General features: G+C 40.0%; 3 protein-coding genes across 3 annotated transcripts; all 3 read left to right on the top strand.

Moving 5' to 3' along the window:
* The first annotated feature begins 3,023 nt into the window (after positions 1-3,023).
* On the top strand, positions 3,024-4,114 carry LOC110064086 (uncharacterized). The gene has a single exon (XM_020771093.2). It carries the CDS (start codon positions 3,024-3,026, stop codon positions 3,975-3,977), a length of 954 nt encoding a protein of 317 aa, XP_020626752.2. The 3' UTR covers positions 3,978-4,114.
* A 2,220-nt stretch (positions 4,115-6,334) lies between these two features.
* On the top strand, positions 6,335-11,959 carry LOC110064248 (uncharacterized). The gene is made up of 3 exons (XM_020771266.2): positions 6,335-9,213; positions 10,547-10,714; positions 11,145-11,959. Exons 1-3 carry the CDS (start codon positions 8,718-8,720, stop codon positions 11,828-11,830), a joined length of 1,350 nt encoding a protein of 449 aa, XP_020626925.2. The 5' UTR covers positions 6,335-8,717; the 3' UTR covers positions 11,831-11,959.
* Positions 11,960-12,095: 136 nt separating this feature from the next.
* Positions 12,096-16,507, top strand: LOC110064249 (histamine H2 receptor-like). The gene is made up of 2 exons (XM_089275600.1): positions 12,096-12,766; positions 14,072-16,507. The coding sequence occupies exon 2, from the start codon at positions 14,646-14,648 to the stop codon at positions 15,789-15,791; it is 1,146 nt and encodes a 381-aa protein (XP_089131726.1). The 5' UTR covers positions 12,096-12,766; positions 14,072-14,645; the 3' UTR covers positions 15,792-16,507.
* Positions 16,508-19,492: the final 2,985 nt, after the last annotated feature.

Raw genomic sequence — 19,492 nt, 5'->3', positions numbered from 1 at the left:
GTAAGATAGTTGTGTGTCAGTATGTAGATTCGTTGGTATGCAGATTACGTAATCATGCTAAGAAACGACCATTTCAGGAGTCCTTGCGATGGACTAGCATTCCATACACGGGGTAATAGAAATACTCCCTAGTTGCTTCATGCTACAGAAACAGGGATAAGCTCCTACCTGATGGGCCACTTCGTTCGTATGAAGACTTTACGTAAGGCCAAGGGAAAATTGCGAAATTTTGTAGAAACTATACAAATTCAAACCTTTTCACGGTAGGTAGCGGAAAAATGGACTTTTGTAGGGTTACCCCCCTGTATTAAGTTCGCCGGTACCCATTTATACGCTTGGGTAGAGAGGCACCGTGACGGTTAAGTGTCTTGCCCAAGGACACAACACAATGAGCCCGGCCAGGGCTCGAAGCTGGACCACTCGATCCGGAGACGAGCGCACTAACCGTGAGGCCGCCGCGCCTCCCTCCCTCCCCTAATCTTGATTGAATATAATTTCTTCATCTGTCGATACCACCTCCTGATAAAACGAAGTGAGGGCCAAAAATGTCATTTCAGCAACACCTACTCCAAAGGAGTAGGAGTAGACTTTATTAAAGTGTCAATAGTATTAAGCTTAAAAAAATCTAATTGGGGACACTATTTGGTGCCATAAACGTAACAACAAAATTACGGACCAATGTTCGCGATGAGGACCAAAAAAGTTTGAATAAACGTCTAGGCTATAACATCTTGAGCACCGGCGATGACCAAGCAATATGCTGCGTACGTTAAAATTCCAAAGAGCAAAAACGCTGTCACTGCACCCAGACGTTCTCGCTCCTGATGAGTTCGTTTCAGCCCGTCATCGTCGCTATGCTCCAATACTCCTGTGTTAAGGCCATCTCACGGCGTTTGTCTTATCACGAAAGAAACGGGTCGCTTCAGTGACAACTCCAAACACACAATGAGATAACAGAACTTAATTATTCGTTTTCACTGGCTACATAAGCAAAGGCACAAGAAGAAGAATGCTTCACCGGCAACCTCTCTGCCTAGAATAAGTCTTTCCAGCCGACTGGGTTCGTCGAGTTACTTATGGACCCTTTACATAAATGGCTCCTTTACTTGAATAACAATACTTATACATCCTAAGGCCCGCGGCGGGGGTGGTTCAATGAATTGACAGCTCAAACGAAACCATGACCTTTTCCATTCTTTTGGGAATTCTCTGCATAAACGCATTACATGTTATTTATTCTTGCCGTGAACGTTACTTTGTGATTGCCTGCTCTTTCACGTTATGGATAAGCTAGTAACTGACTGGTTGAGAGATGTGGAAACACTGAAAGAAAATGATCAAGCCTTGCAAGTCACGAAAAGTGGCAATCACTCATGCGGCACCCTGGTTCACTAGAGGATTCTAGTGAACCAGGGTGAACCTGAATGATGTCAGCCACGTCAGTCGCAGTAACTAGTAATGATATCATTAATATGCAAGGCCAAGTGGTTTGCACGTGACGCCATAGCTTCCGCTAATACTGGTGCGACGCTTATGCTGATTGGTTGATTTTATGAACTAATTTTAATATGCCAAAATTAATATGTGGCTTGGTACCCGATACCTCTCGGATAAAATCACGATTGTCTTGCCATAATTGGTTTTTGTTTGATTTCAGTCTAAACGTTAGATGAATCTCGGTAACTGGGACCAGTTTTATCGACCGATGACATCGCACAAAACAAATCAGTTTTAACTCCAGCGTGGAGGCGCGGTGGCCTCGCGTTTAATGTGCTCGCCTCCGGATTGAGCGGTCCGGGTTCGAGCCCTGGCCGGGGACATTGTGTTGTGGTCTTGAGCAAGACACTTTACTCTCACAGTGCCTCTCTCCACCCAGGTGTATAAACGGGTACCGGCGAATTTAATGCTGGGAGCAAACTTGCGATGGACTAGCATCCCATTCATGAAGGAGTAGAAACTCCTAGTCGCTTCGTGCTACAGAAACCGGGATAAGCTCCGGCCTAATGGGCCACTTGGCTCGTATAATGAGACTTCACCATACCTCTAACTCCAACAAAAATTTTTAAATGTTTTACCATTCTACTCGACACTAACAACCTCCTCTTGTTTAAGTCAGAAACTTCCTGCCTTGCTGAACACTGGAGGGCCCTGCCATGTGATCCCAAAACCGGATCGAGCTAAATACTGAGTTCAAGGTTGTTACATATATTTTTGGGTTTGCTTTTAGTGTTTGTAAATTAAATTTTAATAGTCAAATAAATTTTGTAAACAGAACAGCTGTAGTCCCTATTGTTATTGCCTTTACCGACAGATGTCCTGTAACAGTATGAAATTTAAATTTCTAATGACTTCTCAAAAGAAAGAGTAGTCTACCTCTCTCGCTTCTCACAACATTAAATTAAACACGACGAAATTCATGTCATTTCCTAAGCAGGCCGGCTTTATTTTCAATCAAGATAATGACAGCTGTCTAGGAACAACATGAAATATCCATTTCCATTTACTTCTCAGTCCATTTACTAAAACACTAGAAACTTATTTCCAAAGTTAATTAGTTTTATTTTTAGCCAAGATGATAACGATAACTCTTGTTGACCAAAAACTACACCAAGACAATGAAAATTAAAATGTTTCAAGCAACAAAACCGCGGTTTGCTGTTTTTTTGCACTGAAAATCGTAGTAATAAAAAGTTCTTCTTCTACTTTGTAACCAATTTTTTGCAAAGTTCCAATTATCACAAAATCATAAATTACAGAGCTATTGGATTTTCATTTATCTGAGCCTATAGGTGCGATACTCTTTTCTATGTTTTTCGATTTTCTATATTAAAAAAAAGTATATTAAATTTCTACTTATGTAAGAATTCTTGTTTTGGGCAGGTGTTCGATGACGATCGTAATATATCAGCACACTGCTGAAGGTAACTCTAGCATACAGTTCCTGTTTGTCTATAGTCGACAGGAGCAGAAAAAAAAGCAAAGAACACTTGTGCAATTTATGGAAACACTAGAAAATTTTAACCATGAATCATGATTTCGAAAAATCATTGTGTCTAGGAAGTGGTATAGCCTTTGCTTTTCTTTTACTTTTTATCTCAGTTTCCAATGGCTTTATCATGGTGGTGTTGTACAAAAATCCTTTGCGCTGTTTCCGAAAATCTTTCTCGATGTTCCTGATGTTTATAACTGCAGTCGATCTGTACATTGGTACCGTGGTATGCTCTGGAGAAGCAGTGATGCGACTTCTATGTACGTCAGGAGACGGTCAAATTCCACAAGAAGGAGACGTCGTTAAAATACTGGGATACTTTGGAATTAACAGTTCCATTCTCTTGGCGACTGCCATGTCAGTTGACAGACTCATTGCAATTGTCTGGCCTCATTTCTATCGCCGCAAAATCAGCCCAAGAAATGTCGTGCTATTCAACGCAGTCATTTGTGTCTGCTCCTCGATTTTTGCCTCACTTCAGTTTGCTGGAGTTGCAATGGATGTTTACCGTATAATAGATGTTCATTTGCATACCACCTTTCCTCTTACGACAACTACTGTAGCCTACTTAGCGATATTTTTCTTTTTGAGAAAAAGAGGGCGAGTCGTATTGCAAAAACAAACGATATCGGCCAGGAACTCAACGCTACGCGATATTCAACGAATGAAAAATGCACAAATAGAGAGAAAGATCGCCGCAACTTCTTTCCTCATTTTACTTCTACTAACAGTTTCTCTTCTCCCGTATTTTGTTATAACTCTTCTTTATGAGAAATGCAATGACTGTGACGAACGAAGATGGTTTTTCGCGTTCAAAGAATCGTCCATAGTGTTCTTGTTTGTAAATTCAACTGTGAATCCTTTCTTGACAACTTTTCGTATCAACGAACTGAAACACTCCGTAAAAATTGTACTGGGATTAAATCGACGGAATAAAGATCAGGGATGGAAACTGCCAACTACAAACTTTGGCACACTCAATCCATGAAAATGAGTCAATCAAGACCCAGTGCACTACCAACGAGTGTCACATTGAATAGTCAGCGGAGAGTGTTTCATGTCGGCAACGACTAGAGGCTGCAACGGACGTCTACACCTTCGCTTATGCGGAAAAAAAAACAAAAACTGTCTTTTAGATTCAGTTCGGCTTTTCTTTATTAGCGACGTCTTCCATAGATGTAGTAGTGATAAGTGTCTCTGGTGGACAATGTCTCTTGAGCGTGGAGCATCTCGTTTTCAACATGAATGCATTTTATTAAACACATACAACATTTACATGACCACAATTTAAGTTCGCCACGAGCCAGAGCTAACCGGAAGCTGAAAAATTCGCCAGGTCCGGTTGCTATGGGGTGATGTCATTTATCTGTTAGGTTGCTGTCATCGCAAGACTTTTGCGGTTCTATTGTGGTTAGCGATAATTGCTTTCAGTGAGAGTAATTGTGTACAAAAGCAACCTGGTTATTTTCAGATATGATCTGGCCACATAATTGATATTTTATAGTAAATTTTCATAACGCGGGAATATTGCGCGGTCAGATATGAAAAAAAAGACTTCGACTTCGAATGAACCCGTCATCGGTCGTTGAAAACGGATACAAAACGAGATGTGCCTCTGAGTTAGAAGATATGGTGTCTCTCTGACGCATTTGTGCGAAATTGAGCCAGTTTCCAATCGAATTTGCCTTGAGGAGTTAAAGAAGGCGCGTGGGTTTTCTTTTCACGGGAAGAGAAACAAAGGAGCTGCCCTGACTATACATTTGGATTGGTTTTCGCTTAAACCATAAAACAGCTGTTGAAAACCAAACGAAACCGCCAGGCACGATTGATTTATACATGAATTCATTCACCCAAGAACGACGGAGAGAACCAGAAAGTGTTTTCAGCTTGCGCTGCCCGTGACCAACCTCCCAGAGCATCGAATCAAGACAACAGCTTCAAAACTCAACAAGTCAAATGCACCAAGTTAAGTCTTCCGATTAATATTTTATTTATATCATAACTTACACCCATTGTCATGCTTTTAGATTGTGTGGGGACTAGATAGCTACTAAAATGTTAAATGACTATTTTCATCCGTGGGTTAGACCCTGGACTGAAGTCCATGGTACACCAGTTTTCTGAAAGACGAATCCAGATATATAGTAAAATCACCATGTAGCCACATATAAATCCGCTCTGGTTTTCCCACGCAAACGTCTTCGCAGTATTTCTACGTTACCGAGTGCTACAGGATATTTTACAAAAACCACATATTTTTCAGTAATGCGTGACACTATAGGAAACAAAAACAACAACAAAATCGTCATTTTTCCCTCGCTCGTTCATATCACACGAACATGTTACATATCCTTTTCTGGTTCACCCAGGCTGAAGTCCATGCAATACAGTTGCTGAGCGCTTCGGGATATGTAACAAAATATATCGTCATAGTTATTTTTCCGTCGTGCGTGACATTATAGGAAAATGTTACACACCCGTTTCTGGTTCACCCAGGCTGAAGTCCATGCAATACCGTTGCTGAGTACTTCGGGATATGTAACAAAATCGTCATAGTGATTTTTCCGTCGTGCATGACATTATAGGAACATGTTACATATCCTTTCTGGTTCATCCAGGCTGAAGTCCATGTAATACAGTTGCTGGGTGCTTCGGGATATGTAACAAAATCGCCATAGTTATTTTCCCGTTGTGCGTGACATCCTAGGAACATGTTACATATCCTTTCTGGTTCATCCAGGCTGAAGTCCATGCAATACCGTTGCTGAGTACTTCAGGATATGTAAAAAAATCGTTATAGTTATTTTTTCCGTCGTGCGTGACATTATAGGAACATGTTACATATCCTTTCTGGTTCATCCAGGCTGAAGTCCATGCAATACAGTTGCTGAGCGCTTCGGGATATGTAACAAAATCGCCATAGTTATTTTTCCGTCGTGCGTGGCATTAGAGGAACATGTTACATATCCTTTCTGGTTCACCCAGGCTGAAGTCCATGCAATACAGTTGCTGAGTACTTCGGGATATGTAACAAAATCGCCACAGTTATTTTTCCGTTGTGCGTGACATTATAGGAACATGTTACATATCCTTTCTGGTTCATCCAGGCTGAAGTCCATGCAATACCGTTGCTGAGTGCTTCGGGATATGTAACAAAATCGTCATAGTTATTTTTTCCGTCGTGCGTGACATTATAGGAACATGTTACATATCCTTTCTGGTTCATTCAGGCTGAAGTCCACGCAATACAGTTGCTGAGCGCTTCGGAATATGTAACCAAATCGTCATAGTGATTTTACCGTCGTGCGTGACATTATAGGAACATGTTACTTACCTTTTCTGGTTCATCCAGGCTGAAGTCCATGCAATACAGTTGCTGAGTGCTTCGGGATATGTAACAAAATCGTGATAGTGATTTTTTCGTCGTGCTGTTTCCAGAATCGCTCGGCATTTCTTGTAAAGAATTACATCATGCACTCGAGATTTCTATCGCTCTTGAGAGCTTTGACATAATTTTTGAGATAATTTCCTGACTGCCCACAACATTAACTGATTTTCAAAGTGTCGGTGCACATGATCTTCGAATTCGAATACTAGAAAATTCAGATTATTTTTGGAATCGCTAAGCAACAAACATGTATACAGAGAATACCCTAAACAGGTTTCAATTAGGCTTTCCGCGGAAAATCTGAGAACATTTCTGACTCTCGGGCATTTCAGGGCTGCTGGGCATAGTCACTTCGCTTACTGAATAACAGTGATAACTGAGATTAGCGAAAACGTTTCATCTATACGTGCTCCGTAGCTTTACAAGAGTAAGAAATGTATCAAAAAGTCTAAGTTTTAAATTGGCGTTTGCGTCCCAACCTAGAAAACACATTGTTTCAACGCTATTTTTTCTTTTAATCCAAATGCTTCACGTCAGTCGCGCGATTTCCCGAATCGCCGAGTATTAAAATGTTTTGTATCTTTCTGACACGATGGAATTGTCTTACAGTAAATATAATTTCACACTTTAGGATTATGACACATTCGTGCAAAACTTGACGCGTTTTGTGGAACATAAACGATCACCGACAGGGATATGATTACACTGGAATGTTGTAAGCCACTGGATATCCCGTGGACATGTAGGACTAAAAGTTCTACATCTCCACGGGATCCCAGGTCTGTTTTTTGGTTGCTAAGAACGTCTGGCTCGTTATGGTGAATCACTTAAAACACTTTACGTTACATCGCCACGTTACATACATTACTTCCCGTGTAACAAACTAGTTATGCCACTAGGCATTTCCTTAGGTCTAAAGTTTGCATATGACCGTTTAGAAAAATAATGTAGATATAATAACAGTTGCTGGCTGGACTAGAGAAGCTAAAAAGAATAAAAAAGATTACATATCTTTCAATCAAGTGATACGCAAGTGGAGCATCTTGTTCAAATGGGACATCAGTTGTTTTAAACAACTGTTTGGGCTATGAAATGAACTTATTTTCTCCAGAACATTTCCGTTGAGATCGTTCGAGAGAGAACTATTGTGGTTAGTGGATATTCAGTTACTAAATTTACGAGATCACGAAATGTAAGATTACGAAAACTCAGTCTAAACACCGAAGAAATCCCTGATCATATAAGAATAGCTAATAGAATCTTCGCACAACCAAATTTTAATTTTTGAAGAGGCTAACCTCTCAAGCATTTTCTATTTCGTGAAATTTGAATTTCGATTTGTGTTGAATTCATATCAATAATAACAAGACTTTTGACCGCTCTCCAAACTTAATTCATAAAATATGACAAGTCTTAAAATTATTTTTTGCGTTTTTTGGCTGAAATGCAAACCAAGAACAAACATATATTGTTGGTGGAGGACTGGGGAAGAGAATTGTATGTCAACCAGTATGGCTTCAGTTGTCCTAATTAAAGTGATTACGTTTTTCTTATTTTTTTTTTCTCGGTAGTTTGAGTTAACGTGTAATCTTCAACTCTTATAAACCTCCGAATCTTCCGGGGGTGGTTTACAACAAACTGTAATAATCGTGATTCAGTCTGTCAGTATCGCGATTTCAAAGTGATTACTTTATTTGCCTCTCTGTCAAAAATTGCCTTCGAATTCAAACTTGGCCAAAAAGATCTTGTTCTTAAAGCCGATGAGGAGCACAACAATGTTATTCTTAGCCATTCGTATCACTTAGGAACAACTTTTCGCATTGCATGTTTACCCCTTTCAAGTGTGAGCTTTCTCGACTAGGAGAAATAACTTTTCTTAATAATCACAACACGAAGTTTGATTGGTTTACCAAATAGTGAAATGCAAATGTGCTGATTCGAAAGCAATTAAAACTTCATCAATAATTCGTTCGCGCGCCTCTTCCAGTTTGTACCAAAAATACTTTTTTCTCGTTCGAACTTTACCTTCGATGACTTAAACCTTCATTCTAACAAAACCTACCAGGACAAATTAAGAAGATATCAGCCAGCAGAATAGATCAGTCTAGCTCTCCTTGTTTGAGTTTCCTTCTTTATGGCTTTTTGAAAACCAGCATGTGAAAGCCAGCTGTCGTCTCTACTGAAAGAAAACCCTGAGAGAAGTTGTTCTACCAAAAACGAGATCGCAGAATGTGAAATTTTGAAGCAAACGGACTTGTACTTCGTGCTCTTAGCAAAGAATTGTTCGGGTTACAAACGCGCGTTCACCGTTACTCGAGTATGAACTGACCAAATATTGAAATGGCCACAGATAACAGGACTGCATTGACGCCAATCAACAATGGTGGCTTCAAACCGAACCAAGAGGAACGTGAGCGGCTGCGCACAGTCACAGCGTTTTTTATCTTTGGAAGTTTGATTTACGCGACATATTCCTTAGTCATCGCTGGTGCTCAAGATATACTAGCAGGAACATTTATTCAAACTTCTATGGTTCTCGTCGCGGACATCGGGCCGTATTTTCTTGTCACGTTAATCGCGCCTTACTTCATGCAAAAGATTCCGTATTTTGCCCGCATCATGACAGTTTTCCTATGTGGAATCGGCGGTTTTCTCATGCTCTCGTTTTCTAAACAAGTTCATTGGAAATTAATTGGCGTCGGGATAGCTTCGTTTGGTTACGGCGTCGGTGAAGTGACTTTTCTCGCTCTCACCTCGTTTTATCACGAGGTCACAGTAAGCGCTTATTCAGCAGGCACTGGGGCGGGGTTTGTGATAGCACCCTTATATTACACAGGTAACTTTGTGTTTATTTGTTATTCAGTTGTAATGTTACAGTCTGTGTGGTAAAATACTCAGTGAAATTTGTTATTCCTTTTAACGCCATACCACAGAGAATATATTTACTATCAATTTAAAATTCACATTTCTCTTGATTAATATTTTATTTCACACTTCCGGGAACTGAAGAATAGCACAGTCAAACCGAGCAGCTGTTGCCTGTATTCCAAGACTGATCAACAGCCAAATTCTCCGTATAATATTATTCCATGTCAAGTACATGAGTGATGAGAATATGTAGCTCTTACTGCAAATCACATTCTCATAAATAAAATTAAAATGCATGACGATCGGCGCAATTAATAATATAAGAAAAGTAGTTAAAAGCAGAAAACAATTGACTTCCTCTGCGGTTTGGTTTCCGGCAGTCCATTTCGATATTTTGCTACTCGTGTCTTTTTGTAGTTGTGTGACTAGGAGATCAAATTGTGACGAGAAACAAAAATAAAATATTGGAATAACACACGAATTATGATAATAATGTAAACAGGGGTGAGATTATTTAGCAAATATCTACGAGGTCAAGTATTTTTATGAGACCGACGCTCGAGCTCATAGAGAACGAAAGCAGCGTAATTGCTAGCGTAGTAGACACTGTAAAGAATAGCTGTCAGAAATAGAAAATTTAAGCATTTGGTAGCTCTAAAAAATAACTTTTCTTTCAAGGGTAAAGCGTGCATCATCGTACGTGACCTATCATTGAATAGTGAGTGATTTCAAGTCTGATGAATCAACCAATCAGATTCGACGTCGGTTTCCAGCAGAATACAAACTAAAAGGCAGCGTCCACACTACGCCGGAGGAATTTGAAAACGCAGCCTTATTTCTACGGTAAGGCCTACCGTCCACACTAATCCGTCGTCACGAAAACGCTCTTTAAACCGGAGGAATTTGAAAACGCCGGTCTTGCGTTTTAGCGTGGACGGAAAACATTTTGAAAACGGAGTTTTTTGAAAACGATGACGTCACGATCATCATGTGATTTCCCTGACCGAGGTTTCCTCAAACACAAATCCAAAAATCACCGGTTATTGTAGAAAGCTTTCAAATTTCACCGGCGTAGTGCGGACGGGGCCTGAGCGATCATCGCATAAGGGCCTGGTAACACTTACCAAGACCTTGATTGCCTTAAACGGAACATCCTTAGCTTATCTATCGGTCTCTGTATCTGCATCAGGCTCGATATTTTTATTTTCACTCCCATTATATATTCGATGTTCGGCAATATTCAAGTTCTATACCGATTTGAAAAGACGCTAATTGAAGTTTTTATTATTCTTGTTTTGTAGCCATGACAACATGGGCCTGTGTTTCACCAAATGCCACCATTTTAATCATGGCGGCCATGTTACTCCTGATTTTTGTTTGCTACTACGCCATGGACAAGAAGCATTTGGAGGCCAGTCCTCCAAGGGATGAGCATGCCGGAGTAGAGTACAGTGCGCTGGACACCACAGGTAAAAATTAAGGGTCATGATTAAATTGAAAGCCAACGGGCTATTTAGTGTGTTGCTTTGACCAAAAATGATTTTTTTTATTTAACTATGTCGTAGAAAATTTTGTTTTAAATCAGTCTTTCCTGACATGATGAGAACCTTAAATCTCATGACTTTTATCCCATGATTTGTTATAAGGTTAAGAGAAAATAAGATATAATCACCAGCAAAAGCTTTGACACGAACTCTGTTTAAAATAGCGTATGTCATTATACAATTGGAAAACATGAGCAACTTTCAACTGTCCTTTTTCATCGTTCCCTAGCTAGGCAGAGGAGATAGAGCCTGGGAACCAGTTTGTTTTCGACACTATTATTATTATTTTATTTCAATACTGTTGCGCTACTGACCGTCTTCTTGACTTGTATTTGTTGAATATATTTCTCAACAGATCGCGTAGAAACTCAAGAATCAACCAAGGAAAGCAGCAAAGGTGATGGTGCCCTCTCTTGCCGGGAAAAGTTCATGGTCATTCGTCAGATGCTGCCTGGTCTGATACCGATTTATATCGCATGGTTCTCAGAATATATGATCATCCAATCAGTTATCACAACACTCGCATTTCCCAATGCGCCTTTCAGACCACGTGACCACTATCAGTACTACATCTTCGTTTTCCTGGGGGGTGAGGTGGTAGGAAGGTCATATCATGTGGCATTATCCTATATCAAACCAGAATGGGCAGAAAAAGCTAAATTCCCGTATCTTTGGGTTCTCTCCACAATAGAAGTCATGCATCTTCTGTTCTTCGTCCTGGCGGCCTGGTACCGATTTTTACCGAGTGTGTGGATCGTGTTGCTGCTGTCGTTCACCGGTGGAGTAACGATTGGCGTTTTCTTCGTCAACGCATTGGCCTTTTTCAGGGACAGATTCGAGGACCGTTACAAGGAGTTTGCCATGGGGTACATCGTGGTGGCCATGGGAGGGGGCACATTCACTGCCTCGCTGGTAGGCCTTGTCATTGAGCCCCTGTTGCGTAGGCACTGCATGCTTCTTCTGAATAGCGATGACTACTGTTTCACACGATCAAAGGCCAGAAAGCACATCATGTCGCACTGTCTCGGGAAACAGGATTAACTGAGCTAACTTTAACTTAAATCCTCCGTATTTCGCTTCCCTTCTGATTAAAACTTAGCCACGATCAGCTATTATATCGTGATTATTCCTCCGAAATTGAAGGCAGCAAAAAAAAAAAAAAAAACGAAAGTTTTCCTTCAAAACATTATTTTAAATCATTGTAAAAACTAGTTGTAAGCTTTTGGGTCTGACAGATTATGCGGGCATAATTATATCTGGAGCATCAGGCGTGTTGCCGGAATTGTTAATTTCAAAGTAAAAGTACTTGTAGGCAGCACGCAGCAACAACTAATAATCTTGTACAACTGAGTTTATTAATCGACCGGTTTCGTCTGCTGCTGAGACTTCGTCAGCATTAAAGTACAAGATACAAAGATGGAACTTATTTTATACTAAACCTTTGAAGCTCAAAGTACGCTTCTACTTTAGGGCGTGAACTACAAAACACCGACAAGAAATACGTGTAGGACATGACTGAAATCCTGCGCTAGAAAATGTGCAATGTAAGCGGGGCTCACAGATTTAACGGGCTAAGCGCTGTTCGCTATAGATAACGCTTGCGTACAAATACCCGTGTACATGTTAGCGCCACATTGATCCGGTGTTTATGGTTTTTTTTTTGACAGCGAAAAAACTTTTTCCCATCGCTTCCCGCGATCGCGTTCCTCACTCGCTACCAGCTTCCGCTCGCGTTTTCTTGCTCACTCCAAGTCTCCCAATCGCCCTTTGCGCTAAGATAAAAATAAAAAGAGCCTGTGGAGGAGGCAGCTGAAATGCAGCTGTTTGATATTGATATCTGACAGAGAATTGAGCGGGTATTATAATATGATGTCTACTGAAAGCTGATAGTGTAGATATTATGTGCACTATCAGCTTTCAGTGGATATTTTACTGCGCATTACTGGGACCATTAACGAGTTAGGAATAGATGTCAAGGTGAGCTTTTTAAAGTCTTTTTTTAGTCAATACAAATGTTCTTTAGTATCTAAATGATGCTGAGATAAAATCCCTAGTTCTGTTTACTGCTGTTTGAAAACCTTAGGAAGACACCCTGATCTCCTTTTTCCTTTCCTTTTTTCCCCGCGAAGAGATTATAAACGATAAAGAATTACGTGAAAACTATGGACTTCAATCAAAGATCCGGCGTCGATTTTTATAGACATTTGATACTATGGAATCGCGCAATTTTCGTCAGAAGAATTCTTGCAAGAGAAAGCTGGTTAAAGTAGCGTTCCGCTTTCGTCGAGGTTCTTGTGATAAGACGTTCTTAAAACAACACTCGTTTCAAAAGCAAATATGTCAGCTAAATTGTAACTAACTTCCTATACGCTACGAGGACCTTTGTTTCATTTCATGATTTTCATTATTATGGTTTGTACCACGGTTCTTTCAGATAATAGATACAATAGGTTTTATTTTCAATTCATCTTTCAGCATTCTAAAAAACATCATGAATGTGAAGGATCTGATCAAGTTCTCAACTTGCGTCAGAAGAATTAAGTGTTGTAACCCGCCACTGACTTCACGCAAATAAACTTCTGATATATTTTTGGATTCGTTTTGAATTTAATTTTTTTTTTTTCGCTCTTCCGTTTTCTTCTATTTTTCATTGCTTTTGTGCATTTTATAGTAGTTTATCAAGGTCTAGAATGGATGTTTGCGGACCTTAAATTTAATTCAAAACGATCAAATCTCCCAAAACGAACGAAGGTGAAAAAAATCTCAATGCGATGTTGACCGTTTATGGTTCATTCTAATGTTTCCCAAGTGTCAAACTCGAATTTGTGACTGGACGTGCTTTAGGAAAGGATCTCTTCATTCACGCCTATTGACTTCCTAAGAGCGAATTTTCGTCATATTCCGTAGTCTAAGCTTTCGAAATTGAATACTCTATCGTGGGTTTTGTCAAACCAAAGGAAAAGTGGGCATGACAAGAACACCTGCCAGTTACCTCACACAAACCACGTACGACATGCCCAGCAGCTCAAAACACGTCAAAAGGTCTTTGCATTTTGATAATAAATAGAAACCTCTTATTCCCCCGCATAGCAAGCATTGATGAAACCAATGGACGTTCACTTCCTGCTACAATATTAATACTATGAAAATAAAAGGACGATATTGATGTTTGTTTCCGATTTGCTCGCCTATTATGATGAAACCGAACTGGCGAAAAATTAGAGCTTTGCGCACTATTAAGTGGCAAAATTCAATTCAAGATTATATCTTCATTCTTCACAGGTTGGCATATTACCCTTCTACCATCTGTTTTACTCAGTTTATTTCTATGACAACAGACACCTCCTGATCAGGAACTTTTGCGCTAATTGCTCTCTTGATTGCCGCGTTTACTATAACAATAGCCACCATTGGAGTTATTACGTGTCAGCATTGAGGCCTTAATACTATTAAACGAATCACTGTGCCATTAAATGTCGCTTCTATGGCACCGGTTTGGGCGTGCCTTAATGACTCAAAAACAGTCCACAGGAAGTAGATATGGAGAGTAGTTACTTGCTATGGGTAATAGATGAAAAAAAATAGTAACAATACCTCAGGCAAGGCAACATTACAGACGCGCAACATGGTAAGTGACACCAAACATCATGCCACTCTCTCAATTAGCAAAGGAACACTCAGAATACCAATTTACTGCTCCATCGCAACCTAATATCCATGGTAATGCGCTCTGTACATTTGAATATTTATACATCCTGTCTATTTAACCTATGGTGGCAGATAAGATTTATGTATATACACACCGATCGCGCCCATAACAGCGCAACTTAAGACGGCTCTACCGAGCGGAGGAAACATGAATGTCACGTCGGTTTTCAACGAGAACGTTTCAAGTCACAATGCCACACAACTCGTTCAAAGGTCCATGTGCGGCGGCCGTTTTTCCTGGATTGTACACGGCCCATTGATGGTATTTTGCGCGCTGATCATCGCCTCTAACAGTGTCGTGATAGCTTTAATGTGCTGGAAAGAGACGTTACGCACACTGAGCAACATTCTCCTTGTTTCACTGGCCGTGTCAGACTTATTGTCAGGGTTTGTGGGTATTCCGCTGCTTTTTGCTTGTGCCATTGCCAGGTCGATGTCGTTAATCACGTGTATCTCGTCCGCCCTTTTTATGCGTTTTACAGCCGTTTCAACAATGCTCCATTTCGTCCTAGTCGCATGTGATCGCTATGCTATGATAACTCATCCCATGCACTACCACACAATCGTAACGAGAACGCGAGTCGGGTGCACACTTACTGCCGTGTGGTTTATCTCCCCCATTGTGTCAGTGGTGCAGATGGCTTGGTACGACCTTAATGAAGACTTAGGAGAGACAAAACGCCAAGACGAAGTGTACATAGTATTTTTAGTGGTAGCGTTCTTCGCATTGCCTCTGTTTTGCATGCTGTGTAGTTACAGCCGCATTCTCATTATGTCTCTCCGCCTTGTTTTCGCGTCGCGAGCGCGTCGTGCCAACTTGGGCGACGGACCTGTTAATTCGATTGCGCGCGACTTGCGAGGAACAGTGATTGTCATTTCCATGCTGGTGGTGTTCGCTGGTTGTTGGTTGCCTTCCTATCTTATGATACTTCAAGATCACATCAGTGTGAAAATTATTCCAATTCATTCTTGGGGATTGTGTCTGTTCCCTTTCTTGCGTTTTATTCCACCAATGTCTAATCCAGCGTTCTGCGCGTTCTGCAAACGTGATTTCAGGCATGCTTTGCGCCTGTGGATCAGGACTCGTGGATTTTGCAAGGCGCAGTGGTATGGCCACAAAAAATCAACTCGACAGGGAAATAAAGATCTCCGCATCACGTTCACTCGAAGCCAAGACGATCCAAGACTCGCTTCAGACAGGAATGGAACAGCAATAACTGTTGAAACATCACTACAACGTTCGCCATCGCCACAAACTTTTAGAGTATCTGTAAACCGTATAAAGTTGCTCTAGCAAAAGAAAATTCGAAACAAGGATTTTAATGCATCGATTCTCCCAAAACAAAATACATGGATTTTTTTATGAAACAGTGTTGTTTTGCTAACGACATTTCCGTTGAGAAAAAAATATCGTTTTTCCATCAGAACCTTACCCGAACCGAATCCCAGTTTCAGTCTGTAACTTTGCCGTTAATCACAGTTTATTAAGTGTAGTTGTACTCGACCCAAGTTGTTTTTACTTGAACTTTATTTCTTTTCCCTTTTCGTGCCCTTTGCTATAGGGATCTATGACAAATGAAAATTACGAAAGTTTACACACTTAGCACGGGGTAAAATCGAATACGCGACAAATCTTTTTCATAAAACACCCGTTGATACTACGATAGAAACTGAGAAAGGAAATATTAACCGTGTGATTTGTAATAGGATAGTGTTAAAACTACAAAAAAACGGCCAAAGAAGGAGATCAATATACATGTTGGTAATTTATCCCGGGGGCAAAGCCGCCTGTCTAGTCCATATTTTGCATTTTGTCAATTACGCTCCCTTCTTTCGGCCCACAAACTGTTACCACATCAATACGAATTTGAATACGATATGGACCATGTAACCAAGTTAATCAAGTTAAATTTGATCTATAAATACCCTCTATTTCAATAACAGGACTTTGTTTTGTTCAGACCAGGTTTTGTTTTCCATTTCTCTTAAATAAAACGAAACAAAACGAAACTGCGTGGTTGATGAATCGGAGCTAACATAGCTGACCGCAAAACATTTTCAATTTATTATTATTTTTTATTATTATTTTTTATACAGTGTGCATTTGGCGAGGACGATTTCTAATACGACCACGTAGGCTTATTGAGTTTAAACAAATAAAATTTCTTGTTTAATCTGTGTAAATGTCGCTAGGAATTCCTTTCTCAAAATCTGACGTGTGTAGGAAATCGGCCTTTTCACTTGCTCGAAGAGCAATACAAACGTAGCTCAATTTCCGTGTGATTTAGGGAACAGTGTCAACAAAATAACCCATTTCTTTCAGAAAATTTTATTATATTTGGTTACCAGCGATTGTTTAGTACACCCTGTTTAAACAAGATTCGAATAAAATTCATAACAAGTAAGAAAATTTCGAAGATAGGCTTTTCATTGTTGACTAAAACTCCCTTCCAAAGGAAATGATAGAAAATTTCATCTCGGTTAGAACACCTTTTCGTGTATAGAGCTTCCGATCACAGTAGGAATAAACTGAAAATAAAAAATACGTTTCCAGTATAATTTCTTATCTGATAGCGCATTATTATCGCAATAAAATCCTTGACCACCTTTACATTTCTGGTCGTAATTAAGGACTTTCGTAATGGCCAAACTCAGGAAATCTTGATTGAACCAAATCAACCACTTTACGAAAATCAGATAACTCCTGCTATTAAGTACTTTCTGTATTAGGACCAAACATCTGAAAGCTAAACGAAGATTTGTTGTCATTCCCTGTTAGCAAGTTGTTAAGGTTTTTCTGGTAGAAAAATAACTGTCACCTAACAATCTGAAACTAGTACAAACCCGCGGCTACAAAACATTAGCGCGAAACCTCGAAAACTAATTATTAACCACAATGCGGACATGTTAATGGCGTTTAACCCATTAGCTGTTAATAAAGGAAGATTCAAATGTTTACAGTAATACTACGAAAACAATATAAGTGGCATTACAGTCTACCCCTTTTATCGCCATTAAACTTAAATCCCACTTTACAAATCTCAGTAATATCTCGCAGATATGTAATATCCGCCTCCTTCGGCTTCCTTTGGTAGCAAACCTTATGGTCAAATGTGATTTCCGCTTTCTCCGCGCAATAGTGTTACCGCAATTTCTGTGGGGCTGTCTATAATTAATAGATACCGATCTTTTTATTTTTCTAAAATAAATTGACAAAAAATGATAAGCGATAAGAATATGTACTAGTGACGTAAAATCCCGGAAAAAAAACATTAAAGTATTGACTTGATACTTGGAAAACCACTGTGTGTGTGCGTCTGTTTGTGTAGAGAGACATGAAATCTCCTGGATTTAAGTTCTCAAGCCTAACTGTTTGCACTGGGATAACCATTCTGCAAATATTAAATTCAACTTCAACAAAACTGTGATTAGCACTTTGGTAGCGTACTAGTCCGTGTTGTTTGATTCAGTCATCTGCGCGCGTTCTGTAATCCGCCATTTTATCGGGGAAACTGCTTCACTTATTGTATTCGTAATTCGTACTGCACGGATAAAGCCTGCAAAATGACCTGGGGCCCCTTTCTCGAACGTCCCCGAAACTTTACGGACCCGAAGCCATATATTAAGGTCTAAATCTAAGGAACAGTAGCTCGGGGTCTAGCTTAAAAACCAGTCCATTCTATTTCGTTTTACTAGTATTTTTTAACGTTTGAATTTCAAAACTATAAATATATCTACAATAGATCTTGAACGCAAACACGGAAAACACAAAAACAGCTTTTCGGGACCGCTAACCTCTGCCGGGACTTTCGTGAAAGGGGCCCGTGGCCCTTAAACTTGCTTACAAGTCGAGCTGCAAAACCTGAGCTTGGAGCGGGAAACATGTCTACGACGTTAGAAACAAGAGCGCGAAGAGCGGGAGGAAGAGAGCACAAGGTCGTCCTTCGTGACGGGACCACCAGTATCTAAAGCCGCAAAGGCTTTTCGAAAGACTAACTGACCCTTACACATAATCTACTGTGTAATGACCACGGAATGAGACGAGCGATATCTATCAAGGCATTCAAATTGAAATGGTCGACTTGAAAAAATTCCGGATTGGTGGGGGCGGGGGAGGAGATCGGGACACGAGGCACAAATCAAAAGATTTCGGAAAGATTCTCAAGGTTGAGTTTGGGATAACCACTTATCGAATATTGAAAGAAGTGAAAAGCACAAATAAACCAAAGGTCACTGAGTTTGTATCTGGTCTCCATTTTTTAAGCAATAGGGTGCGAAATAACCAAGCAAGTATTGCCAGAAGACTGACTGTCACTCCCTGGAATCACAGACTTCTTGTCACAAGTGACAGAATCTTTTGTTTTCTTTTTTTTTGGAGGTGGGACAGGAGCCAGTGGTTTTGAGAAGCTAATCAATTTGGAAGTGTAGTGGTACTTTTGATTCTAAATGCACCTGTTATTGTAATTAACTTTTATTTTGATAAATTTATATTTGTAAGGTTAAGCATTCCATTCATTGCCGATTATGTACTTTTTTAAAAAAACTTCACCTACCAAACACATCATTGACTAATTACAGACCTTGTTGAGTGGGTCGGGTGGGTGGGAGAACTTATCCATCTCAATCTTCCCCAATCTTTACGATCCTCGTTCATTATTACATCTCTTTAGTGTTTTCTATCTCTTTTTATGTTCACTAAAGACATCTATATTTTCCGTGACATTTGTCCATTATTGTTTCTTTAAACAGTAAAATTCGCTTTCGTAGGATTTTTCGGGTGCGGCAGACTGTTCACAGTCCTCTATTTTCTCGTACTTTTATTCGGTCGTTGAGCGCGCGCGAGGCTGTGAACAGTTTAGGTCTGGCCGGTTCCACCCTAGGCGTGTATTGACTGTAATCTCGTGCCATTAATAATTCTAATAAGCATGACGTTGGACGCAAGCTTTTCCTAAACATTTCAAGTAAGAAGGCCGCTTACCAAACCTGAAGCTGAGC

The sequence above is a fragment of the Orbicella faveolata genome, unplaced genomic scaffold (genome assembly GCF_042242905.1).
Source record: "Orbicella faveolata isolate gen_17 unplaced genomic scaffold, um_ofav_v1 contig_36, whole genome shotgun sequence".
NCBI lineage: Eukaryota > Metazoa > Cnidaria > Anthozoa > Scleractinia > Merulinidae > Orbicella > Orbicella faveolata.
This window is presented reverse-complemented; position numbering and strand designations above follow the sequence as displayed.

Bases quoted from the DNA above. Each gene is read 5' to 3' on its own strand.
- LOC110064086 (XM_020771093.2), top strand. From the start codon at position 3,024: ATGAATCATGATTTCGAAAAATCATTGTGTCTAGGAAGTGGTATAGCC.
- LOC110064248 (XM_020771266.2), top strand. From the start codon at position 8,718: ATGGCCACAGATAACAGGACTGCATTGACGCCAATCAACAATGGTGGC. The intron at 9,214-10,546 runs GTAACTTTGTGT...CTTGTTTTGTAG, and splicing joins AGCACCCTTATATTACACAG to CCATGACAACATGGGCCTGT. The intron at 10,715-11,144 runs GTAAAAATTAAG...ATTTCTCAACAG, and splicing joins CAGTGCGCTGGACACCACAG to ATCGCGTAGAAACTCAAGAA.
- LOC110064249 (XM_089275600.1), top strand. From the start codon at position 14,646: ATGAATGTCACGTCGGTTTTCAACGAGAACGTTTCAAGTCACAATGCC.